General features: G+C 34.8%; 1 protein-coding gene across 4 annotated transcripts in view; it reads right to left on the bottom strand.

Moving 5' to 3' along the window:
* Gbeta13F (guanine nucleotide-binding protein subunit beta-1) overlaps window positions 1–20,584 on the bottom strand; it is a 358,024-nt gene that overhangs the window by 193,176 nt on the left and 144,264 nt on the right. Inside the window, exon 4 of one of the 4 annotated variants that reach the window (XM_089592292.1) lies at window positions 10,631–10,639. The exons of the other annotated variants lie outside the window; for them this stretch is intronic. Coding sequence (XP_089448418.1) covers window positions 10,631–10,639 — 9 coding nt within the window. The remainder of the gene's footprint in view (window positions 1–10,630; window positions 10,640–20,584) is intronic. 4 annotated transcript variants of the gene reach the window in all.

Here is a 20,584-nt window from a genome sequence, read left to right as displayed (position 1 = left end):
ATTGTTCGTGATGTCATTTTGATACCGTTGAAAATCTATCGATCCACGATATATCGGTGGAAAAATGTAACGGCAAAACGTGTAGATATATCGGTGAAAAAATATCAGTACTTCCGGTACATCGATATATATTTTGCCCATCCATATTGTCACGTCAAGCAATCCCATTTAAAACGCATGTTAATGCATTGCGCGACATCGACGCATCACCTCACGTGGAAGTACGGTGTACCGCAAATAGACGTGTATACATATAGGGTGCGCATGTATATATATATAGTGATTTAAACTAAGCTCAAGCGCCAATTACCAATGTAGTTTTACGTGAGGTGCTGAATTTTGGAATCTGCGAGACTCCGCGAGAGTAGGCTCTCCGACGTCAGCGCCACGCCTCCTTCTATCCATGTACATTGTGGTAAACATTTGAAACTCCAATATTAGGATTTTGAGTTCCAAATAACTCAATAACCCGATCCCAATACAAACGAATACATGTAGACATTGTATATATGCTTACACTTGAAGACGCCACGTTCTCGTAGGCACGATCGCGCCATCTGGGGGATAAGCTTGTGTGGCATAACCTAATACGTCCAGTGTAAGTCCAAAGACTGCATTCCGTAACTTCGTGCACCAGCTAGCCTAGCGCTAGACTATAGACTAGCTAGCTTTGATAGAACGTTACCATTCACTTTAGCATTGTAACATGACGTCAAGTTTAGTTTGTCCAGTCTAGCTAGGGCAAATGTAAGCTAGACACGTTACAAAATACCACCCCGGGGGTAACTTCATGCAATAGCTAGCTAGTTGCTGACACTTGCGCTAACTGGAGTCTACTGTAGTGAGCGTAAATGTAAGCTGGACAAGTTACGGAATACGAACCCAGTCACATGATGCTCAATAGAGTGATGCAGGATGGAATTTCTCCATAAGCTGCCGTGTGAAGTCTATCCTGCTGTGCAAAAGGTCTATCCTGTAGTAACGGTGGTATTGCGGTACCCAAGATTGCGTTCGATTTACATCAGTCGGTTGCGTATCAGTCACGTATCGATTGCTGATCGGATATAGTCTGGTATATTCATGTACAAGTACCAGTATTATTTGTAGATATACTGTACTTGGGAGTAACTAACCGATGAGAGATCAATACGCGATCGCCCGATGTGAATCGAACGCACCCTTAAGTATCTGGGTTTTGCTGCGGTCGCAGCACCAACCATGAATCTTGACGTCACGTCCAAACAGATATCTAAATGTTAACGTGACGTCAGGTTTTTGTGTTGAAGTTGAGACCAGAGCTAAAATCAGATATTTAAGATACCCAAAACCACTCAAGGAGCCTTGTCACACGTTTCGATATATCGAAAAAACTAAAAAATTGTGCGATATTCCCTAAGACTGTGCTTGCGATTTTAGTTTTTTTATGTTAAGCCGCATGCGTGGTCTATGGGATATCGCAAAAAACTATTTTTTTCGATATATCGAAACTTGTCACAAGAGGCTCTACCAACTTAAACGATATATCGCGATATCACAAACTTCTCTTGAAAGTCTTCGAATAAAAAAGGTTTGAGAAAATTGAGAAAACTAAAGAAATTTTAGAGAGGAATTTTGCAATATGACGATACATCGTTTACTATTGTAGAGCCCCAGGATAGACTAAGCATAGCAGCTTATAGAGAAAATTATGTCCTGCAGCTCTACCCTGCATCTATGGGGCTACCACAACATAACGATTCCAAATTTAAATTGGCATATACATGATATGCAAAGACGTAAGAATAGCACTGTTTAGTACATCTATATACACGTGCATACACAAGCACTATGCACTTACGTTTTCACAGATAGTGTGAAAACGGTGCATGCGGTGGAGGTTAGGTCACTCCGTCACCCTGTATGTCTCTAATACTAACAAGGAATTAATAAAAAAAATTATTTTGAATTGATTGTCCTAAATGGTTTTTGCTGATTCTTTTAGAAAACTAAATTACGAACATAATAATAACAGTAATTTAGTACAAGTAGCGGTTACAATTGTCAATCGAAAAAAATGGCCGTACAAGAATTTTCAAATACCAGTTCGACACGGCAATGTTTAGTATACATGATTATAATACTGTGCATTTGAAATGAGATTTTTTTCATAGCTTTACTCCAAGAAGTTTCGTCATTATTAATTAATAAAGTTGGGCTGCCGGTAGTGCCTCATACTTCCCCACATACATACGTATCAACCAATGCTTTTCTTACGTCCCTGTGCTTTTGATCGCGATACTTCGGTACAGCCCGATATCACTCGATGCAGCTCTTTGATTGGTCAGTTATTCTGAACTAAGTATTCCATCGAATATCACTGGAACTAACCAATTAGAGCGCTATTTTCGAGATTTATAGAATAGTATCAGGCTGTATCGAAATATCGCGATCAGATCCCCCAACAGGGGATCAATCGGTGAATTCGATAAATCGGAAAGTGTATTGGTCTTGTTACGTCATTTACTTTTTAAATATGGGATAAAAGGTTAAGTTGACGCCACGTTACTTTGACTTATCTCGTCGAAGTCGACGATTATCGGATTCCCCGATTGAACTACTGAGTTTCTGAGTGTATTGTGACCGGTCACCGGTCGCGATCAACTCTCAAAAAGCCATTAATGTCGATTCCTGGCGAGCGCGCTACAATTTACTTAACTAGTGGAGCCCGTAAGGTAAGACGCATACCTACACCAAATGCCCTCAAACTAGTAGGAAATAGATCGCACACTTTAACATTTTTTTTTTCTGTTACGTGTCTTAACAATCAAATCAAGTTTAAATTCAGCCCGAGTTTTAAGATAATGCATGCCTAGTGGTAAGATACTTTTGAACAAATATTTAATATTACACCCGAATGGCCCCAGTCGAATCCTTTTGCCGGTGTCGAAGTATTTTTTGCACGTCTACACACCCTTTTCACAGCAACGATGGGACATGTGACGTTAAATCACCAAATTTAAGATTTTGCTTTTTATGAAACGTCGTAAATATAATATTTGACCCGATGCTAATTATATTTACGACATGGCTCAAGTTACACGCTCAGCCCTGACACTAGTTTTATACTAAATCTACCACTGTAAACGCAGCCATGTATTTGGCAACTCGATTTTTTTCCAATGGAAAATTAACTCTTAACTTGCAAAAACATTCAGACACCACGAGAATCACGCTAAACTAAGCCAACCTTTAAACAAGAATAGTACTCGTCACTTAGACGTAGCGGTGAGCAAGGACCTGAATAAGCGTATGCTGACAAACCAACTTATGCGATCACCCAGTCCGTCGCAAGAAAAATTAGCAATACACCGAAAGTAAGGATGAAAATTTCACAATTAAATAAACGCAAAGACGCATTCATTATAGATACGGGAGCTGACGTCAATTCCAAAAACATTATTTTTATTGCTATTAAATGTTACTATACATACGGATACAAAAATTCCTCTAATTAGGTTAACCTCTAAAAATATAATAACATTAAAAACAGCGACATCAAACATATTTAATTAAAACCACTTTTTTATGTTTATCAAAAGAAACATCATTTAGTGAGACAGGAATATTTGGAAATTTATTTCCAGCTAAAGATCAAACCAGGCTTTGTTATGACATAAGAACCTTGATATTGAAAAAAAAAACCAAGAAGTCCCATCCCATTTCTATCCTAAAAGAATCAGTATCACGTGACTTTCGACAGAATACCCCGTGATCCGATTGGTCGTGAGGGACGAAAAAAGGTACATTAAAATGTACATATGAGATTAAGTAGACAAGCGCTGGCTACATCTACCGCACTACAGGCTAATTGAGGTCGTTTCATTCGATTGAGCTTAGATTTACTTTTAAAATTTAATCATTCGATTTTGATTAAATAATTATTAGAAATGTGTTTACTTAAAAAAGTTTGGGGGGTTGGCACGCGGAGCGCGCAGAGGGCAAAGCCCCTTAGTATAGTAAGAATTGCATTAACAAACAACGAAGAGCGTGGACGGTCATGGCTCGATACAACAACAGAATGTTTGAGTAATCAAGAAAATTTTCACAAAATTATAGATAATGTTGGTCTAAATAAAGAAAACTCGAAACTTTTGTAATTTTCTAAACATTATAAGTCTACAGAAGTAACTTTTAGTGCAAATTGCGTATATAAAATAAAAGCCAGATTATTCTGAGTTTATTCTTATGAGTTCGAATAAAAATTCCTGTAACGTAAGCTATCAGTCACGGCCAAGCATACATGCACTTAATAAAAACCACTCATGGTATATTAATAGGCAAAGCAGCCGTAACGTATGATAAAGGTCACTGTCTTACGACGGCTATAACCACTATGTAACACTACAGGAGAGCCAGTAAAAATCAAAATTCCTTTTCAAAATCTCGTACCTTTAAATTTAGATGATTCGGGTCATTTGTGTCAGCCTCATTAGGATACATAATTAAAAACATGATAAGAGATCTGATCAAACTAAATAAAATTTAAGATATAAATTATTACCACAGGTACGCGATAATTCGTAAGTATATTAACTAATCCATCCCCTGTCAAACTATCGACTGACAATAAATTATACACCACGCCAGCGCTTATATTAGCGAAGCAACAAAGGTAGACAGTCAAGGGCGACGATGTCGATTTTCTAAAAATATTTTTCTTGTCAACTTTAACTTTTGATCTCAACATCAGTGTATTTTTTTTGAGTAAATAAACCAGCAGTTCCAGCACATACGATTGACTGTGGCCTGTTAACTTAAAAAGCAAGATTATCTATAATATCTGCTATTATGCTTTGCGAAGCATATGGCTTTTTTTTCATGAGTTTAGTATGTAAAAAATGAGACATTTCACAATTCACTCACCTTTGTATTTGTCTAAACAACCAGTTGTACGTATAGAGGATAGCAAACACAATTTTTTTTAAAGTGAATCCGAGGTTTTTAGGAATGAATCGAATTTATCTCTAAAAAAGCTTGACAATCATTTAAGAGCTGTAACATAATGTTGGAAATTATGTACTTTATTTATTTTGTATTTTATGTGCATTAAAAAATCATAGGAGCACAAAAAAGATAAAATTATCTTAAAAAATTTCAAAATAGTATAATTTAATGATATAGGATTGGTAAGTAAAATTGAGCAAAGATAGGAGTCATTGAGCATAGTCATCGCGTGAAGTATTGGCAATAAATAGTATAAATAAATGTATATTTTAATCATCAAAAACATGCATAATCCATGAAATGTTATGTTAATATTGATCTTTCAGTACCCGGAAGATGTTTGCAAACAAGTACATTTTTTTATGACACTACTTTAACGTGAGAATATTAAAAAGCATGAGTGCATGTAAGTTACAATAAATCGTTGTTTAAGTATTGAAGTATTAAGTAAGTTTAATTTTTTTACTCATATTAAGCACCATGAGTGAAAGTACTGTGAATAATTTTCAATTCGATACACTTTGATCGTTCATATTTATAAGCGTAGTATAAATGTCTAGTTACACTTACGTGCCCAATAATCGGAGAAAACCATTTTTCTTTAATTTGGCCAGGAAAAGTTTCACAGAGTAAGTCTCTGAATACAAAAAACTGTTACCTACTTATTCTGAAAAATTACCAAATTTACACTTGGTTTCTCTGGGTTATCTTTATTTAACTGAAAGGCAGCCAAAACTTTTTTCTCTTCGCTACATGCTTGCAGCAAATTTAGCAGCGCAGTTTGATGGACCCGATCTGGAGTGGGTACTGTAACTAAATATTTGTAAATCAGCGTTAAAATAATCCATATTAACAAAAAAAAAAGCCATTTAGGAGAACATGCAAATTAAACACTTTAAATAAAAACAACTTTCAGAAACAGTCACGCTACTCTCGATAACTGGTAATCCATTCAGTCTCAAACACTTTCCGTAATTATTTCGATAAAAATCAGTGGAACACTGTAAGGGCCCATCAATCCTCCTTTGAGCGGAGTAATTATTGGCATCAGAATTATTATACTCTGAGACACATGATTGCATTTGTTTGAATCGGAATGATTCTATGTTAATGCGATTTGATGCATAGGGCTTGAGTGGAAAGTTACTTTGATGTGCACTCATATCACCTACACTTTTTTTGCCACATCAAAAGTGTTTGGGTTACAGTATAATGATCAGTTATCAGGTGGGTAGATGGAGAAATACTCTAGCATAGTTGGAGTAGTTTGGTCTGCAAAGTAATGCATAGTCAGAGAATCGACATGTCTTGATACTGACACATATGTGCTTAATTCGTTGCAATCTAGTAAAATAAAAGACCATGATAAAACTGTACAAGTAAGCTTATTGTAGAAAATGAAAATTAAAAGCAATAATAAAATTTACCACGCTCACTATAACTGTGAGCAGAAGAACCACCATTATAGTTACTTTACTGTAGGTATACGTTATGTACTTTAGCTACGTTACATTACTGCTGTGTGCCACTGATAAATTCATAGCATGTGAAACCTTATTGTAAGTAAAAAATAACATGCAAAGCTGTGTGGCTGATAAAAAAAAAGTGTTTTGAAGAGTACACGTGCGCAAAAAATTTTAATGAAACCCGTTTAACGGCTCAGACGTTACCATCATAGTAAAAACATAAACAAATTTTTTAATATCTTAGGAAACCAACTATAGTTACAAAAGCACTGTATTGAAAAAAAGTTCGGGGTCCTAACTTCCCAAAATCAGCATGAGCTGAGGTATCAAATTATTAATATCCTTTAATTTGAAAATCAAAAAATGAATTTATCGATGATTATTACTCCTACTTTATTTCCCAGCTTCTATTTAAGCTAGAGGGCTATAATTTATCGTATAGGCAAACATTTATTAAATATTAAATGTTAACTAATGAAATCCTCTTAATAATAAACAACCAACCATAAATGTTACTAAATGCCTATTTTGCAACAACTGTAACTAAGCAAAGACCACAATATTCATGTAGAAAACGGCAGGTTACCTTACAATTATGTACACTGAAGAAAATTGTAACGTATAGAACAATTTACTCGTACACAAGTCGAATCGGCAAAAGCATGAGCATTATACTGTGTTCTCAATTTATACTTATTTGAGTAAGTTAAATATTAGAGCAATTCTTAGAATACACAAAAAATTAAACAGTATTGTACGATTGAGAAAAGACAAAACTTAAAAAATAAATAATACTAATGTATTGTATGAGATCTTTTGTGGTAACTGCCCCATAAAATATGTGGGAGAAACAAAGACAATATTGAAAGAAAGAACAAGAGAGCACAAATATAATTACAAAGTGAAAATGCCATATTTATACATCAAATAAATAGCAGTCATACTTTGAAGTGGTATGGGATCAAAATTATTGAAAAAGAATCAAATTAAAAGAAACGGTGGATATTTAAAATGCTTCATATAGTTTGTAACAGTCACAATATTAATAAGAGAGAGGACATCTACGACTTAAGCTATACATAGGCACATTAGCTACACAAGTTTTTTTCAAATTTGTACATTTGTAGTTACGCGTATGTACTTCTATGAGTAGTGTCATTCGCGTCATTGTACTGCGCTTAAAATGTGTGTATGTGCGTGTGTTCGACAACACTTTGACAACAGAGCACAATGCTGACGCCCTTGCCGATTCGACTTACGCACGAAAAAGTCGTTTACTACGTTTATAGTTTTACCTGTATAATATCAACACATTTAAGTTTTAAAAGATACGTAAAAAATCTCTCCATGTAGGATGATGTTATAAAAGCAGCTTGAAAATTACTTCCAAGATAAAGTCGATTAAATATAACTGGAAAGTACTAGAGGAAATATAAATAGAATTCTGAACGGTATATACATACGTTTAAGCTATAGTTATTAATGTTTAAGTGATAGGTCTAATGAAAAATTGATCATGAGTAAAATAATTGTGTCAAGCAATAACGAAATGTATAAGCTTTGCGATATCATTGTGATTGATACTTAAACTAAAGTTAATTCTGAAGGAACAACATAAGTTCAAAATATGTATTTGTTGTGCATTGAACTTACAAACTTAGTCATGAGCCTCAGAATAAAAGAATTATTATCGCACACTGGCTGTTGAGTGCGAGAGATAAATATTATATTTTATAAAATTTTGTAAAATATGACAAGGCCAACTCTAAATACACACAGGAGCACGGTACATAGGTAACAAGGTGAAGTTGTTTACAACAATACATAGTAAAACCAAACAAAACACAAAGACACATACACTTATACTTTGCATGTTCTTATCAATGTAGTATAGTATGCCAAATAATGGCAATTAAAATTATTTGTATAATATATTTCAAGAACTATTTACTTACTTTGTTACTTTTCTTCGATATCGACAGTCGTATACGCAGTTACGTTACTCAACTGTATTAAAAGAAAGACTGAGAACCTTCGAAAACCTTTGAACTTCAACGGTTCGAACGTTCGACGTCCGGGACGCCCACAGTCGAGCTAGAGCGCTTAAAGCTTTAAAGTATCATAGTCAGTGCTGCTTCAAATTCGGATGCTTCGTAGTTAGAGTTGTGGGACTTCTATATTCAATGAAACGCAGTTCAAATATTTTAAAACTGAAGTACGTCTGCATTCGAAGTCTCACAATTTGATTTTAGAGTTGTGAGAGCTCCATGATGTCAAGCTACTTCAATTCCAAAACATCTGAATTATTTTAGTTGAATCCTTCTTTCAATGTACTTATAGTTCTATGAAAGACTTATTTGCATCCTAGGCGGTGTAAAAGTATGTATAAACATATGTATTCAGAGGTAAATATTCAAGCAGGTATGAGGTTGGTGGTGAATATACGGCAAAATAACGGAAAAGATGCACAGTGGGAAATAAATGACTTATGTTTGAAAAAAAATTAAAGCTATTTTTTTTGGTATTTAAAAAAATTCAAAACATGAAAATTTCAGAAAATGCCTAACAGCTTTTAAAAAAATAGTATTTTAAAATATTTGATTATTGTACAAGCTTTGATTACTTTTTACCACTAACTTTTTACTAACATGATATATTATTATTTTATTGTTAAACCATGAAACTTAAAAAAATATTGTGTTGTGATAGGCGTGGAGTTTACTAAAAAACGAGTGCTAAGAATGTGTTCTTGTATATAACCAAGATTCCTGTAGAATGAGTCAATGTAACCTTAAAAAAACAAAAATTTTTGATGCAGTTGAAAGTTACGACCTTAGCTTAAGAAGCAAATTCAATAACATGAATGTTTAATTGATAAGACCTAATTTTTTTACTCTCACATTTATTAAGACTTTACTAGGAGTAGAATATGGTGTACTTCTTACCTCAATAAGACTAAGACTATTTACTAACATTGTTTTCAAGGTATACAAATATGAGAAAATTCTCAACATTTGTAGATTCTTTCTAATTTTTCGATCATTTTTTTTAACATCCACCCTGTAATTTTAAAACACATGAGAAATTTTAAAAATTTCTAATAGATCGAATAAAAATTGTAGCTGAAATATATAACCTTAAAAATAGCTGTATCAAAATAATAATTTTTAGAAAAATACTTTATCTTTATTATAATAAGAGCAAAACGTTGTTTTAATTTTCAATGTTTACATTTTCACTTTATGTCTACATTATATCTACAATGATTTTGACTTTTTTAAAAAAAAAAAAAAAAAAAAAAATTAGGAATCAGACCTGTGTCATAAAACTTTTCAGTTTCTTAATCGTTAAATTTTCACAATTAATATCTTTAATTTTAAGTAAATTTAGCTTTTGTAGTAAGGTCACGTTTCTTTTTTTTCTTCTACACGCCAGGAAGTAATAAGAGGATCTCATGATATTAACATGTAATGCATAAGATCTGTATTTGTTTATCTCTAGTCAATCATTTTACTGGGCAACAATCGTGCTTTTCAAAAAATTTTGTTGTATCATTCATGTGGCTTTTTCAAATAGTAATCCATTGGTAATTAAAAGTATTCCATAATATTGTGACGTAGGGAAGATATTGGTAAGAAGGTGCGTCGCGAGAATGATCAGTATATATATATTTTCTTGAACACTTTTATTCTAAATACCCATCTGTAAGGCAAAGTTGCGCGTGTGGTTCCGTTCTAGGCTCGTTATATCATTCTGTAAATATTGCTCGACGTCTTGATTCGGTAACGCTCGAGTCCCTTGGTAACGCCAGACCCTCTTAACAGAGATTAGTAGGGAGATTGCTGACTGCCATGCTACGGAGTGTGCCCACTTTTTTCCAGTGGTTCGAGCGCCCCGCCGCGGCCAAGCGGCCAAACCAGGCACACGTTTTTTTTTTATTTGCGAAGCACGGTAGGGATATGAGAAGAGTGGATTCGCGTGGAAATGTCCATATTGGCGCACATTTTGAAGACGCGTGGAAGGGGTATACCGAATGTGCGCGTACGAGGAGAGGAGTGGAAATGTCGGCTATATAGCTGTATATATCTGAACGCACAGCCAAAGCAAGCGACGATACGAGTTTTTCTTTTTTGAGAGTCTTTTGACTCTGCAACCGAGTACTATGAATATATTTAACTGACTTGCTCTCGCTCTGGCTTTAATGTTATCTATAAATCTTATTTAATTAAATCGTGGAACTAAATGCTCATTAATTATATACACAGAATTTTGATTTCAATACATTATTTTTTAACTTTTCCGTACTCTTAAAATTCCCAAATCCATTTATGTTTTCAAAAAATTCACCACTAATTTATTATATTAATTTCACACATCCTAACTGCTGTAAACTGTAGGACAAGCTCTGGAGGGTATCCATGAGCATATGTGACTTTGAAAGAGTCACCTTCCGTTCTTCGGATAGGTAAGATGATTAAGGCTTATGCCCCTTTATAGATTGTTTTGCACTTAAGGGTTCAAATCCACTTCATGGTAGATGTTTTTATTTTTTTTTTATTTTTTTATTCAATGTATCATTTTGTCTTCATTTCTTTTATTTATGTTTCGTTAAAAATATAAATTTATATATATGTAGTCAACATTCTTTTTCGGATACATCAAAACAAATTAAATTAATATTGTTACTTTGATACAAGGCAATTCAATAATTTTATGATACTAAAATAACTTTTAAGGATTTTAACATAATTTGTGTATTCTAAAACTCCAAAAAGAAATTGTGAACATCCTATTTACGACAAAAAAAAAGCCGAAGGCAGAAGAAAACTCATACTTTTACTACGATTATATCAAATATGATCATTATCAGTAAAGTTCAACTGACATCCAATTATACGTGAATATTTAACTACGTACATATATTATATTTTTGTGCTTATATTTACATTCCTTATCAATACCTTGTGGTTATTGCGTTGACAAAATTCGTACTACATATATATGTACAAACATGAAAGTAGATTCTTTAGTTTTATAAATAGACCGTATTTTAAATTAAAGAGTCATACAGAGACTGAACAAAGCTTTTTTTATTCAACACATACTAGTTTCAACCACTTGTAAATCTAGAGTATGGTTTAAAAAAAAAATTTGTATTCTAAGTAAACAATTATTCTTTTTACCTATAATCAATTGTAATTGTAATTTTTCAGAAATAGTTACCAACATTTTTGACAGTGCGTAAATCATATACAGTTAACAAAAATTTTTTTTCCTTTGTTTGGAAGGTGGCACTATATATATTTTTATAGATGAATAACTTTACAAAATATTAAAATTTTACACTTAAAATTGCTCTTTTAACTATCGCAATCGATCAATTAATTTTACATCGTATGCAACACACAATGATTCACATAAATTTATTCGATTGTTTGTAGTTGATAAGATAAACCATCAAAAAACGGTGAAGCTAGGCTTCCCCAATTTTAGTATACTTATTTCAACTATAATAAACCCTAACAATTTAATTTTTTAAAAGAATCTTAAGAAAATCTCAAAAGTTATGAGTAAAAATGTGCATTTTCCGACAAGTCCATCTAAAAGCATGTGTATAAGTGGCCAACTTCGCGATTTTATTTCTCAAAAATGGTGTATCTAGGCTCTTTGAAATTTTAACATGTTATTAATGATACTGAAACATACCTATACAAATTTTTTCAGAAATTTCTTAAAACAATGAAATATCACAACATCCCCAGTAACTTAATCGAAGTTTTTGCTAGCAGAAATAGACCCAGACTCAGTTTCTACTAATATAGAAATTTGTAGTTAAAAAATTTTTTTAGTTCTCACAATTCCTGATTCTAAATAATTTATTACGTTAGCATAATAAAGAGTCTTCTCAGAGTAATAGGCGTAAAAGAGCCTTTTCAAACTGAATATAAGAAAGAGCCTTTAATTTTTATTTCTCCAATTTTAAGTTGGTACTACATTTATGTGTGTATACGTATAATTGATCTATAAAAATAAATACATTACTACCTTAAAATAGAAGTAAACAAATTAGTTAAAAAGGCATTGATATCTTTTTGTTGAACTCCTCGTTTTGCTCTCCAGTATGGAATGAATGTGTGGATTCGTACAGAGGTACGAGACCAACCGAGAGCTGGGTGAGGAGCAAATAAGAACTTAAAAATGTTGAAGAATAATCTTGAGCGACGTTTCGTTGGGCTTAATTATACCAATCGACGCCGACACCTAAGTGCGAGTGTACCTCCGTATAAAAAGGCTTTTTCTTTTAGTTTAAAAGGACTTTATTCTGCCTGAAAATTCAAAAAGGCTCTTTCTTGACTTTTACTCTAAAAAGACTCTTTCTTGCACTCACCCGATGGTATCATTGTTAAAAGTATTACGATGCTTTTCCTGCATTCAATATAAATGATTTAACTTCCTTTATAATCTACAGCCTAAAAATATGTTTATTACAATCATCACCCTTAAAGGTAATTCATTTTTTTTTGTTTTTAACAAAATACTGCGGTATTGTAAAAAATGTTTAGTCTCAGAATCTTGCCAAATAAATTTTATTACTTATTCATCCAACTGTTTCATTCATTATTGTTCTTCTGGCTGTCTAAAAATAGATAAAAGTAGCACACCTTATTCAAAATTTGCAAACAATTTTAAAATATTTACAAAACTATTTTGTATTGTGTTCATCAAATTTAATTACTGATTAAAATTTCAACATTAAGTAAATAGCAGTAAACGGGCAGCTTTTTTTGTCGTAAATAGGATGTTCACAATTTCTTTTAGGAGTTTTAGAATACACAAATTATGTTAAAATCCTTAAAAGTTATTTTAGTATCATAAAATTATTGAATTGCCTTGTATCAAAGTAACAATATTAATTTAATTTGTTTTGATGTATCCGAAAAAGAATGTTGACTACATATATATAAATTTATATTTTTAACGAAACATAAATAAAAGAAATGAAGAAAAAATGATACACTGAATAAAAAAATAAAAAAAAATAAAAACATCTACCATGAAGTGGATTTGAACCCTTAAGTGCAAAACAATCTATAAAGGGGCATAAGCCTTAATCATCTTACCTATCCGAAGAACGGAAGGTGACTCTTTCAAAGTCACATATGCTCATGGATACCCTCCGGAGCTTGTCCTACAGTTTACAGCAGTTAGGATGTGTGAAATTAATAAATTAGTGGTGAATTTTTTGAAAACATAAATGGATTTGGGAATTTTAAGAGTACGGGAAAGTTAAAAAATAATGTATTGAAATCAAAATTCTGTGTATATAATTAATGAGCATTTAGTTCCACGATTTAATTAAATAAGATTTATAGATAACATTGAAGCCAGAGCGAGAGCAAGTCAGTTAAATATATTCATAGTACTCGGTTGCAGAGTCAAAAGACTCTCAAAAAAGAAAAACTCGTATCGTCGCTTGCTTTGGCTGTGCGTTTAGATATATACAGCTATATAGCCGACATTTCCACTCCTCTCCTCGTACGCGCACATTCGGTATACCCCTTCCACGCGTCTCCAAAATGTGCGCCTATATGGACATTTCCACGCGAATCCACTCTTCTCATACCCCTACCGTGCTTCGCAAATAAAAAAAAAATGTGCGCCTGGTTCGGCCGCTTGGCCGCGGCGGGGCGCTCGAACCACTGGAAAAAAGTGGGCACACTCCGTAGCATGGCAGTCAGCAATCTCTTTACTAATCTCTGCCTCTTAATAGCGATCGACTACCAAAGACCAAGAGCACGGATCAATTCCCGAATGCGCGAATGCCCGACTGTCGTGATTTAAGGCTCGCTGGGCCTTATATTACCTTGTTCCCCACCTGTTGATGCCTTCTTGATAAAGTAGCCTCGCTGTTACTAGAGAGAGGCAGTATGATATGCCGCGACGTCGTCGCCCTCGATGACGCTGACCTTTCAATTTATCCAGAGTTGAACCTGTAGACTTGCTTACGATTGTGCGTGTGTGTGCTGTGCTGTATTCTGTTGTCTGGGTTATTTATGTAGATTAGTATTTCCCACTTATCCTTCCGTTTAATAGTAGAGAACTACTGTTCCTATCACATTAATACTTTCGCTCTTCTAATCATTCAGTCTTCTCTCATTGTGTGTTTAGTGTATAAGAATATTGATTTTGTATGCGTTTTACCTTATATTACTATTATAACTAAAATTGCCGCGAATTAGGCATCTGCTTAAGACTACATTCTATGAAGTGTTGTTTCACATACAAAATAATAAATTTGGAACTATACAGTACGTTATTTTACATGGAGTTCCTATTTTGTCATTTCCCATACATCTATTTATTTTTTGTTTATTTTGCAAAAAAAATTCCCATACAAATTTCTTACCATTAGCATAAACGAGAAAAAGAAATTCTTCCTTGTCTTTGTCCTACGGAGTGTGCTCCCCGATACAGTCAAGCAAATACCGGCGCTCATTTTCGTCTGCTTAGTCTTATAATTATAATAGCTACAATTACCATGTATTGTAATTGACAATAGGCAGTTTTATTTATTTTTTTTAATTTTTTTATTACATTAAACTTTGACATCAGTTTCTTGACATTACGTATTTTGGAAAAAAAAAAAATTCTTTCTGAGTCTTCTTCTACGGTTTGCGCCCCCCGATACAGTTGAGCCACTCCCGGCGCTCATTCTCGTTTTTTTCATTAAATGTTATTGTCATTATTACTCTCATAATATTAATACCTTATTATTTATATTATCACTACGGAATTGTTGTTAAAATAAAGTTTTAAATGTCATTGCAATATGCTCGTTATTTTACTTTTGTATTACTTATTATTTTGTATTCCTTAATTTTATTTATTTTTCCTCCGAAAATGAGGATCGCACTATTACGTCACGTGTTTTATGCGGACTCGCGACCCTTGAAGGATGTTTTCGTGCTGATTACTGGGATGTTAATTAGGCGTCTTGGAGTCTACTTCTGCATTCCAATGGATGTTGACTGAGGCGCTGACGAGTTTACTGCTATAGTCCCATCTCTTTCAAAGTTGTTTCCACGCTGACTACGTGCGAGCATTCTATAACATATTAGTAGTAGGGCCCTATGATAGAAAAGGTACTTATACATAAGAAAAATAAATCCCGTTTCCGCGATTATCAGTCCTGCCATTAGGTAAACGAGCCATTTAAAATTTGTAACTTCTCTTCATGTTTGTTGAATTTCCGCGAGCCCGCGGGCTTTTTTAATAATCTCCCCTAAGGGTGTCCCATCAGCTAGAGGGTTGGTCCTGGAGTGCCCTTGTTTATTAATTAACTTAAGTTCTCCTTGTGCTAATAGTGTGTTAACATCATCTGAAACTCCCTTATTTTTCACTGTTCCATCTAGTTTTTCTAATATTTTATTGATGTTCATGTTTGCCATCCCAAAGTAGGTGGTATTAAGCCTTTCCTCTATATTTAACGTAGCTGCTATGAGCGCATTCTTGTTGTGAGCAGCACAGCCTTTATTAAGTCTTAGAATGCCAGTGCCTTAAAGTGAAATTGTCCTATGGTTTGAGCCATAGCACTCTATAAACAGTGGCTCCTCTTGTACCGTTGTAAAAGCCCAAAGGTTTGGTGCATGGAATCGGGCCCAGTATGTATCTTGTAGTTTCACAATTTTAACCGAACATTCTTTCCAATCGCTTATGCTGTGATGTACTATAAACCGTGCTTTGCACAAATGATGTTGCCCTATCTCTCTTATTGGTTCCGTATGGTCGCAGATAAATAACTCGAACAATTTCTTACAGCTGAAGACTTTGAGAGCTGTTATTGCCATGTATGTGTTGATTTTCTTATTTATGGCCATCTATTCGTGCTCCGGCCATATATAGGAATAAGTACTTGAACTGACGAGGCCTTTCTACTTTATCGGTAGAGGCGAAATTCTGCATAAATCAGCGTAGTCTTTATCTAACAGCAGGATGCTTATGTGGTACATTAACTAATTGTTCTGCATCAAAATTGTTAACCTAGATATATCTGTTATCTCAAGCGGACTTATCTGAGATCCCGCTCCCGGAAAAATCAGCTCAGATCTAGATAGTTCTGCCTGTATTCTGGAGTTATGAAAAATTGCAGGTGATATGAGCCTCGGATGTACTAGTCCTTTTGTTGCAAAGAGACTGCATTTATTATGGAATCACAGTCTGTCATGTACTGCTTCACGCTTCTATCCAGTGTATTTAAAGCTGCAATTGTTAAACTACGTTTTTTCTATAAGCCGTTCATATTTTCCATTTTCTTTATATCTGCTTCTATTTTCTGCACCCTGTCCTCTACATCACTTACTCTGTTAGACATTAATTCTGTCTGTGTGGTCAGGAGGTTTGCTATATTATGTGTACTGTTTTTATTTAAGTCAAGCGCACCTGTTAATGCTTTATGATCGTCACTTCTCAACGTTCCAAATAGAAATTTTAGAATAGTTTCCTCCCAGGGCATCATTGCTCTTTTATGGCGGTTGTCTATTCCCTGTAGCAGGTTTATTATTCGCTTGTAGGACTCCATTGCTTGCGTTATTTCATCTCCTATTGTTTGTAGTCTGGACTACTGAGCGGCTTTAGGCAATAGTTGTTCACTTTTTTCCACAATTGTCTGCATATCAATTTCAATTTGGGTCTCAGCGAGAGATAGAATGATAAGTCCATTTTTTGTACGATTTTCCAATTCGTGCTGGTTATAGCCAACAGGGAAATCTATTCCGCGATTAATTCTGAACTATTTTGTATTTGTGTTATCAACCACTGTAGCTGTTCTGGTACCTCCAATTGTGCCCTGCAATACATAAAGCTGTTAGCTATACATTGCACACTACGGGCCCGCGCTTAAGGGGGCTCCATCGCCTACTGCGGTAGTCAATTCAGTGACTATTGATGCGATGTCACTAGATGAAAGCTTCCTTTTATACTAGTAGTATGTTGGTAATCAAGTTTGTTTTATTTTCCACTGAATCCACCTGCTATTATATATAGTTTACTACATATTTATACAGTCAGCTGTCAAATAATTTAATATTGATAATTACTATAATTTACTGCGTTATTACCCAACAAATGAAAATTGAAAAATCATAAAAAATTTCATGTTATTTTACAAATTCAAACTTTTTTTATTGCGCGCGCTCCCTAAACCAATATGGTCGGCAGTATTTGTCATTGCACTCACCGAACGTAACTGCAGACCAAAATAGTATTTTAGCTATTTTATCAATTTTTTTTATCGCCAACGCCTATAAAGTCACCCAGTTTCTTAAAGATGAGAGTGTCAGGGTTAAGATAAGTGTATTTTTTTGCTTGTACATTCCATTTAAGTAGTTTAATTGATCGTCAAAGGTTTGCTTCAGGTCTTCGGCCATAAGAGTTTGTGTTAAGCAAGCTCGAAAAGTGCTAACTTTGTATTGAATTATCTCCAGATTTTAATCGCCTACCCATAAAAATAAAGATACCATTGGAGTCAGCGCAATCTCAACTTTAATAATATACCTGTCAAAGTTCTTGTACATTCCGTGATGGAGACTCCTTAAGTCTCTGTGTTTAATACTTGTCCTAACACTATTGATACCCCATCGATAAATATTTATTTGAGTGTATTACCGTATGTCCCTTACCCTTTCTTTCATATTTCCCCCTGATTCGGTCAGCGTTAAGCTGCAAGTGTGGCTCTCTCACTACATGAAGAGTATACAATAATAAACGTATTTTTTAATTATCTTGCTTTTCTTTTTGTACTAATATTATTGCCTATTTATTATTTTTATTTATATAAGTATTTATGTAATTTTTTTTTTTTTTTGTTCCCGTGCGGCTTCTACCCTAAAACATACAACAATAAGAAATGGATACTTCTCTTTATGATTCTTACGTTCCATCTCTTTGCAAACTACTTCATAAACCACTTGAAAAGACAGGTGAGAGAAAAAAAATTCACCCGTGAGCGTGCTCGATGCGCGACACCTAATTACCTTTTTGAAGCCTAATATTTCGTACAGGCAATGACAATAGCCCAAGCAATATTTTTACTACACGAGAAAGTTGTACATCGCATGTCAAGTCGGGAGTATAGCTCTACCCTTACATATCGCGGTGCGTATGTGCTGCTTAAAAACTATGTACTCTATCATGAAATATTTATTACATTATTGTGCTGCTAAAAACAAAGAACAAATAAGTGCTAGTTGATTACGATCATACAAAGCTGTTTACATTCGACATTCTTACAAAACTATTGCGAAGAAAGAAAAAAAAAGAAGAGAAAAGAATTCCTTTTTGTTCGTTCTTTCGAGAAAACATCGTGAATACTGCTTTCTTCTCTCTTAAACAGCTACGGTTCGTAGTAAATACTTAAAATACTAGCCTAGTTGTCATTCCCTTATGCACGCTGTTCAACATCCATGCAAACGTGTTCACTTCATTCTGTCATATCGTATGACGCTGTGTATTACTCATAAAAGAAAGGCACATGTCGTGCTGCGGGATTTTGTCGTCTTATCCCCCTTTCCTCCTTAGTTTCTTTATTATTTCTCGCCCTGGTCCTGTCGAGTTGCGTTCCCTGGATTTCTCTCCAGTGCTCTTTGATTCTTTTGCTTGTCAAGTATTCGGCGTCCGTTGGTTTTGGCCCTTGCTTATTCGATTCAACACACTTTTTTCTTTAAACATTACCTCCCTTTCATTATTTCTTTTTTTTATATATCATGTCATCCTTCTTTGAAAACGCGTCCCGTTTTGTGAGCTGACTCCGAGACTTCGTGAGCTTGCCTCACAATAATACGCGCAATCCGAAGTTCGTGGCTGGAGATGGCAGCGTATGCACTGTCTTGGACGGGGCCGTGATGGAGGAGGCCTTGGTGTGCCGCGAATGTACCCATGTAAGTACAGCTGAACTTTCTTTGTATCAATTATTTCGTATATGTAACCGTTTGTAAATCCCTTGCCTTTCTTCTTTAGTCTATTGTTCTGTATATTTATCGGCAAGTGCCATTCGTCGGACGTTTTTAAGGGGCCCAGCTCGTGATCATGGAGAAGCAGACGGCGATGGCACCAATTGTCTGCCCAACTCACGAAGCGGTAGGTATCCTGTTAGATACATCTACTTATTCAGTTATCCCTCTTTTTCTTTATGTGTGCATTTCATGATCTTCCTGGTTTTTGTATAACAGTTAGGGACGCGGTTGGTCGTCGATCCCTACGAGTTTTTCGGCCTCCCTTGACCCCTGCGTTAGCCTGGATAACCATCCGATGCCTTGTCTCTGCCGGTGCAAAGGTATAAGTATCGTGGGGGCGTCGCGTACTGCAACATCTACTGCCCGTTCAAGCAGTTGTTTGTGGTGATATTCCAGGACTGCCCCTGGGGTCCTCCTCTGCCTTCCTCGGGCCGGGGCATCCGAACCCGATGTGACGACTTGGAGCCCAGGACGTCCTATGCCGTCGTATTTTCTGTCAGCTAACGTTGATTTTACTGTTTGTTCTTGGATTTTCCATTTTTTTTTTTTTTGTAGGTCCAGCCCGCTGATGGTGGGCTATTCGTTGTAAACAGAAAGGCTACGGCGCCCATATCTTGCGTGAGCTGCCACGGTGTCTTTGGTGCCCAGTCGACTTTGCTCGAACTGGGCTATGTCCAGCCTATATGAGGAATACCGGGGGCAGCTATCGAGCGTCGGTCCCAGGGGCGGGGACAAGGACGGGAGGATGCTTAAATGGGTCAATATAAAAAAGAGAGAAGAAAATAAAATGAAAAAATTTAACGACAGAACTCGCGTATACATGAAAAAAAATAAATAAAATAAGCCCCTTTTTTTAAATAATATTTTTTAAAAGTTTACCGAAACGAACGGTTCTCAAGTTTTATTGTACCGGTCCTCAATTTTTTTTGTGCGCCGTTCTGTTATACAACTTTTCTTCCAGTTTCCAGAAAAGAACACTTAGTTCTATTTAAATTACGATAACTTACACACTAATTTTAATAAGACCCTCGCATTAGTTTGTTACCATTCGTCTTCTTTTAAGTTGTACGTGTCTTAATAATAATATTTTTATAAGAGTATATAATGCAACCTTTACTTCGAAAG

The sequence above is a fragment of the Copidosoma floridanum genome, unplaced genomic scaffold (assembly GCF_036245765.1).
Source record: "Copidosoma floridanum isolate Cflo_tuat_1 unplaced genomic scaffold, Cflo_Japanese_pri ptg000015l, whole genome shotgun sequence".
Taxonomy (NCBI): Eukaryota; Metazoa; Arthropoda; class Insecta; order Hymenoptera; family Encyrtidae; genus Copidosoma; species Copidosoma floridanum.
Note: the sequence above shows the minus strand (reverse complement) of the source record. Positions and strands in the feature narration are given on the sequence as shown.